Source organism: Carassius carassius, chromosome 28 (genome assembly GCF_963082965.1).
Source record: "Carassius carassius chromosome 28, fCarCar2.1, whole genome shotgun sequence".
In the NCBI taxonomy this organism is placed as follows: domain Eukaryota; kingdom Metazoa; phylum Chordata; class Actinopteri; order Cypriniformes; family Cyprinidae; genus Carassius; species Carassius carassius.
Genome location: NC_081782.1, coordinates 25,838,646 through 25,845,761, shown reverse-complemented (window position 1 = coordinate 25,845,761; position 7,116 = coordinate 25,838,646). Strand labels below are relative to the sequence as shown.

At 38.5% G+C, this 7,116-nt stretch overlaps 1 protein-coding gene across 1 annotated transcript; it reads right to left on the bottom strand.

Annotated features, from left to right (window-relative positions):
- Window positions 1-1,294: 1,294 nt before the first annotated feature.
- On the bottom strand, window positions 1,295-6,750 carry LOC132107556 (E3 SUMO-protein ligase ZBED1-like). Its single transcript, XM_059513670.1, has 5 exons — window positions 5,905-6,750; window positions 5,383-5,663; window positions 4,854-5,274; window positions 1,364-1,436; window positions 1,295-1,310 (listed from the first exon to the last, which is right to left on the bottom strand). The coding sequence occupies exons 1-5, from the start codon at window positions 6,686-6,688 to the stop codon at window positions 1,295-1,297; spliced, it is 1,575 nt and encodes a 524-aa protein (XP_059369653.1). The 5' UTR covers window positions 6,689-6,750.
- Between the last annotated feature and the right edge of the window lie 366 nt (window positions 6,751-7,116).

The window sequence follows — 7,116 nt, the reverse complement described above, 5'->3', positions numbered from 1 at the left end:
GTGCTTACTGTAAAAGTACAAGAGGATGTGCTAAGAGGGCTCTTTCTGGCAGCCCAGGAGGGTGCGACTTTTCCTGACACTACACTTAATAGACTGGCTGTATACAGAGAAGACTCAGGACTTTTAGTCTGTGGCGGCAGAATCCAAATATTTAATGAGGAAAAGGTTGCTGTTCCAATATTAACTGACAGTGCATGGGTGTCCACATTATTGGCCCGAGAAGCTCACGATGTGAATCATGAAGCAGTAGCAGGAACACTTCTCAGAATGAGAAAGAGAGCATGGGTGATTAAAGGTCGGAGATTAGCCAAGAAGGTAGTAGACAGCTGTGTGATCTGTAGAAAAGCAAGGGCTAAAAGATGTCAGCAAATCATGGGCGACCTTCCTCCTGAATGGACAAATCCAGCTGCACCCTTCGAATTCACAACTTTGGACTTGTTTGGGCCTTATGAAGTCTGTTGAAGGCTTCCTAATGTCCTACCAGAGGTTCACAGCCCTGAGGGGTCATCCGGGAAGACTGTGGTCTGATCCAGGCTCAAATTTCGTTGGAGCTAAACCTGCTCTCACAGAACTCTACAAGTTCTTGGATAAGTTGCAGAAAACCGAGCTGGTGGGAGAGGCTGCCAAGAATGGTACTGAATGGTCCTGGAAAATCCATCCTGCAAACTCTCCTCATAGGAACGGGGCAGCAGAGGCTGCTGTTCGCATAGTAAAGTGAGCCCTTCATAACTTGGGAGGCAATGGTATCTTCACATGGGGTGAGTTCCAAACCTTCCTCTACATGGCAGCCAATCTGGCGAACGAGACACCTATAGATGCGATAATCCAGAGCAGGGAGGATTGTATAGAGTACGTCACTCCCAACTCTCTCTTGTTAGGAAGGTCAGGACCAAAGGGAGACCCAGGTGACTTTGATTTCGTAGGTTATCCCTACAAAAGATTACAGATCATTCAGAGAGAAGTTAACAAATTTTGGAAGAAATGGAGTCAGTTAGCAGGCCCAAATTTGTTCGTGAGAAGCAAGTGGCACACGATGGAATGGAATGTTACTGTAGGAGACGTGGTCTGGTTGGCTGACCAAAATGCATTGAGAAGTCAGTACAAGTTGGCCAGAGTAGTCAAAGTCAATCCTGATCACAAAGGTGTTGTCAGAGATGTGGATGTTAGAGTTTTTACAAACTACCCTGTCTCAAGTATCAAACATAAAGCGAAAGTCACAGGCAAAGGGAAAAGAGTCACCAAAGGTTTGACTAACAAAATTCCTGCAACCATCCTACATAGATATGTTAGACGGTTAGTCGTCTTGATTCCTGCAGAAGAACAGTCAGACAAACAAGCAGAGGAGAATGGAAGTGTGACCTACTTGGGTTCAAGAACCAGTAGTTCAAGTGGGAGGTGTGAGGCTAAAAAGCTGAATTGTGTCTGAGATTGCTGCACTGTTAAAATAAAATCGGCGAAACTGAGAAGCTGAATTCAAATTGAGTGACGGAGAGCGGCGGAGAATGCCGAGTGAATGCGGAAGAGCGGCGGAGAATGCCGAGTGAACGCGGAAAAAAGTAAAACTCAAATGCAGACGCAGAACTAGAGTGCAGAGAAAGTGAAAGGCGCGACTGTTTCAGTAAGTTAACGACGCGGTTTCAAGGCAAGAGTAATTTCTGCATGAAGAGGATGCAGAAAAGTTAAAAGGCTGAAGAGAGTAACACACAAGACTGGAAACGCATCAGCAATCGGTCATCTCAGGGACACTGATGGTATGACAACATTTCTATTTAATTGTGTGAAGGACTGATTGTCACTTAAATCTGTTACTTGACTATTATAATGTACAATATAGAGGAGAACAGTGAATTATGTCATGCTGTGGTTGTTATTTAAGTGTATGGTGCATAGTTCTCATGTGTTCATAAAACGCAATTGTGTTTAGAAGAAATACAACAGTGACAGATACCACGTTTGTTTAACTAGTTTGTGTAAAATGATAATAGTATGTATTGATAAGGAAAGAAAGAGAGCTTAAATATGTAAATGAACAAATATTGAGACAGTTTTATGTGGTAAAATCTTTATTTACATTGTATTTGTTCATATTTGAGAATTTAATCAGAAGTAATAATGTATCCTTTTCTTTTCTTTGTTTTTCTTTTTCTCTTTAAGGTTATCAACCTTAATGAATCCATTTGAGGCAAACTGTTCAATTACTGTCTAATCTGCCAGAACTTACAATTACAAGAGCTGAAAAGTGATTTGGAGTTGTTCCCTGTGCCCCCTGTTCTTGGCTGATGCTCTTTTCGAGTTAGAAGCAGATACTGATGCACGAAATTCCCAGATAACTTGACAAAGATGCATTTTCCAACAGGACTTGGCACCTGCACACAGTGCCAAAGCTATCAGTACCTGGTTTAAGGACCATGGTATCCCTGTTCTTAATAGGCCAGCAAACTCGCCTGACCTTAACCCCACAGAAAGTTTATGGGGTATTGTAAAGAGGACGATGCGATATGCCAGACCCAAGAATGCGGAATTGGTCTTAAGTAATATTCTAATTTTCTGAGATACCGAATTTGGGATTTTCCTTAGTTGTCAGTTATAATTGAATGGAATTTGTGAAATAAATCAACTTTTTGATGATATTCTAATTATATGACCAGCATCTGTAAAACATAACACATAAGACACCCTTTTTCTTGTTTGTGTAATATGAAGAAATGGTCACTGAACGAATAAGTGAATGAATCTGAATGAATCATTTTGGTGAATGAACTGAAAATGAACAAATCTCTTGAAAGAATCTAAATTTCCACCACTAATTGAGACTAAGTGATAATGGCTAATTATTGATTACGATGTAATCTTTTGCATAGCAGTTTTTTTAATTAGTTTTAGTTTATTTAGTTTTATTATTTACACTGCAAGATGAGACAACGAGCTATTATGAAGGAGTTTAAAAACATATTATGCACTTAATCTTTACTTAAGGCAAGACAAGGCAAGTTTATTTACATAGCACATTTCGTACAAAATGGTAATTCAAAGTACTTAACATAAAAGAAAGTAAAATAGTCATGAAGAAAAATAATACAAACAAGAAATTTTAAAACTTTGGAAAATGAATTAAAAACAGTTAAAAAATAGAAAACGATTTTACATAAAATACAGTGAAAACGTAAAATACAGTGCAATAGGTTCGAACATCGCAAAGTGCTCATTCAATAAATGCACAGCTAAACAGATGGGTTTTGAGTCTAGATTTAAATGTGACAAGTGTTTTAGCACATCTGATCTCTTCTGGAAGCTGATTCCAGCTGTGGGGCGGCATAGTAACTAAAGGCGTTCTCCCCTTGTTTTGTGTGAACCCTTGGTATTTCTAACTGACTCGATCCTAATGATCTGAGTGCTCTGTTAGGTTTATATTATACAGTTAACATATCTGCAATCTATTTTGGTCCTAGGTCATTGAGTGATTTATAGACGAGTAAAAGTACTTTAAAATCAATCCTAAATGTAACTGGAAGCCAGTTTAACCCCTTACCAGTCAACCCCCATTTTTTGGCATGGAGACAGAAATTACATACCCAAAATAAAAAGGTTTCTGCTCATGATTCTTTCTGACTAGATACATAATCAACATTTGTTCACAAAGCTGACACTTCAAAGTTTAATGTTCAGGAATCAGAATTACTCAGACTGTTATGATAATAGAGATATATAAGCTCAAACATAAAAACAAAAATAAAAATATTAAAAACATTTTTTAAATGTATATCAAATTGTTGATGTATGATATGAGTTAAGAAACAGTGTAGCTAAAGCCAAAAGTCTTCCAAAACTTCATTAAAAATTTCATAATCAAATCTGTTAAACTGTGAATTTTATGAAATATTTTCTAAAGCCATGTCATGTGTGTTTTTAGAGAAGGCTAATCTGAATGATTTATGGCACTTGTCATCTCTGTAAGATATCTCACATGTAAACACTCCTGTGTGCTCTGTATGTGTGTTTGTCTCTGAAAACTCCCCGATTCGTGATTCTATTGTTCTCACCAAACGAGTCTTTCACACCTCTGCCAGGTTTGACACATTATCCGCATTAGGGGTGGGCGGAATGACCAAAAATGTATTTCACAGAATAAGTTATTTTATTTCACGGTAGCGGTATATATCACGGAATAATAATTTTTCAGGTAAATCAACAAAAGGGACTTGCTTAATATATTAAATACCACTTTAAAATAAAGAATAGGCTCTCATCTTATTTTATTTTTTTACTTTTATTTAGAGCATTAGTAGTGAATGAGTGAACTTTTTGATCAACCTCACCATAACAATAAATAGGCCACATGTGTGTAGTTTAAAGAGAACAGACTTTTTATTAATATCAGTACAGATTATTAATACTTTCTCGGAGCATTGAAATAAATAAAACTTCAGTAACATAAAACAAATTTTGCAGAAAGTATAAAAATGTAAACATTTGGGGAAAATGTCAGAATCTAAACGCTTGTTCTAAAAAAAAAAAAAACTGTAAACACTTCCTGAGCAAAATAAATTTAAACTCTTTTTGAATTTTTTTTTTTAAAATATCAAATAAATATAAACACTTCAATAAATTAAATAATAAATAAAAAATTCTGTCAAACAAAACAATTACAAAATTGTGTGCAAGAAAAACAAGCTGGTCAACTCTCTCAGGTTTTAGTGCTGATCTGCGACATGTGACAATATTCCCACTTGTGCTGAAAGCACGGTCAGATGGAGCACTTGTGGAAGGGATGCAAAGATATTTTTTTGCCAGGCTGGCCACACATGGAAAATTTGCCTCGTGCTGCCTCCACCATTCCAGGGGGTTGGTCTCACCATCCACTTCAACTGCCTGTAAATAGCTGTTAAGTTCCATTTCAATGGACTCCCTTTCTGACTGGGGGACAGCTTGCCGTTGGCGTGAAGCAATTTTGAAGAAGCTTCCCAAACTTTTCTTCTGTTTTTTAGCAGGACATTCTGAATTTTCTCCAGCATCTTCAGCTAGTGGCACTGAGACTCCCTCGACAGGCCTTTTTGGATCAGCTGCAAGGCTCTCCATCTCTGCTGCAGCTCTGGTCTTCATGTAGTCCACTCGTTCTGCATTTATGTATGTGGTTTTGAAGCGAGGGTCGAGAAGGGAAGCCATGTCAAGCAGCTCCTGGGTGGATTCATCTGCATATTTTTCATTCAAATAGTCAAGAATGTTCACCTTAATGTCCCTGGTGAGCTGTGTGTCATCATCCTGTGGCTTAAGAACCTGTTCATTAAAAAGATAAAGCACAGGTTTCAAGTATGAAATGCTTACATACTGTTCCCCAGACAGGGCATCGGTAAACTCTACGAGTGGGCATAATGCCTTATTTACAGATTCAAGAACGTCCATGTCCTGCCATGTCAGAGCCAAATGTCTGGTCTTTTTGTCAGCTTGCAGGATTACTTTTTCCTGCTCAATGACCCTTTCGATCATTTGTTGCCTGGATCCCCATCTTGTTGGACTCTCAGTGATAAGCTTGTGAGCAGACAAGCCTAGCTGCACCTGAGCTATGGCCAGTTCACGCTGTCTTTTCCAAGTGTTTGAGAAGGCACTCACAATTTTCTTGCACACCCCAATTGCGCGGTCAACTTGAGTCACTTTTACACCTCTCTCTGTATAAATAGATTAAAAGGATAGAGGTCAATGTGTAAACATAATGTAGCAATAGCTGACAAATTACACGAGACAAGTAGCATGCATTTAAAAATGTTTAAAACGTTTATCTCTATAATTAAGATGTATTAATAAGATTAACAACATAGGTACTTCCTAATAACAAGATGTATAAATAATAATAAAAAAGTCAAAGAATTATAAAACTATTATTGTTATTAATTTATATTAGACACTTACCAATGGCTAAATGAAGACGATGAGCAAAACACTGTAACCGCGTCCAGTCATTTAGTTGCAGTGCTTTGATGTTGTTTATTGCATTATCAGTTGTGACACAGACTTGATGATCCTCTCGCAATTCCCATGACTGAAGCGCTTCCTTTAAGCTTTGAGCTATCATCTCTCCCGTGTGATACTCGGGAAAATAGGAAGTCTGCAGACATCTACTGCACAATGTCCAGTCTTTGATGAAGTGGATTGTTAAGCTCATATATGGCTGTGTAGTTCGGCTTGTCCACAAATCAGTTGTTGTTGAGAAGTATAAAGCATCGCGAAGCTCCGCTTCAATTTTCTGTCTGCATTCTCCATACAACCGCGGCAACTCTGCTTCACTAAAGTGCTTGCAGCTCGGCATTACATATCTCGGATCAAGCGTTTTGATCAGATCACGAAATCCATTCTTTTCCACTGTGTAAACTGGTGACATGTCTTTACAGATATGCATTGTAATGGCTTGCGTTATTTCTTTCCATCTGCGTGAGGTTTTGTCATATGGAGTGCCTCTGGTAAATGATTCGGCCAAACTAGTTTGAGATTGTTTTTTGCTTTTAGCACCAGAGGTTGACGGAACACCTGACGTGGAGCACATCTGTTGGCTTTCATTGTATTCTTTGACATGCTTCACCTTTAGATGATAAAACAAGTTACTCATGCTACCGTGGCTAACGGTTACATTCACGTGACACAGTTTGCAAATCACATTTTTCTGCTCTTTGTCAGCCTTTGTAAACCCGAACCACATCCATACCACTGATGTCGCGCCTCAATTCACAACAAGTTCCTACTCCTGCTGCTCGGGATTGGTTTGTGGGATTTCTTTATCAGCATGCTTATCTTTCTCCGTTTTTCTTCTTATATACGCTTGTGTGCAGCTTCTCAATCGTTCTCAAGTCCCGGCGCGCTACACGTGAGGTTAACCACACCCACTAATTTAAACTTTGCGGTATACACGGAATATAAAAATTTGTAACAGTAGACATTTTATTCCGTCGTCACAGAATAAACCGTCATACCGCCCAGCCCTAATCCGCATTATTCTTTTATCATTATTCGTTTGCTTTTATTCCACCTTTATTAGCCTTTATTGTGGTTTTTCAGGCTTTACAAAGACACGAAGCTGCAATCTCGCTTTAATCTCAGTATGCATTTAGCCCTTATTTATCAAAAGTC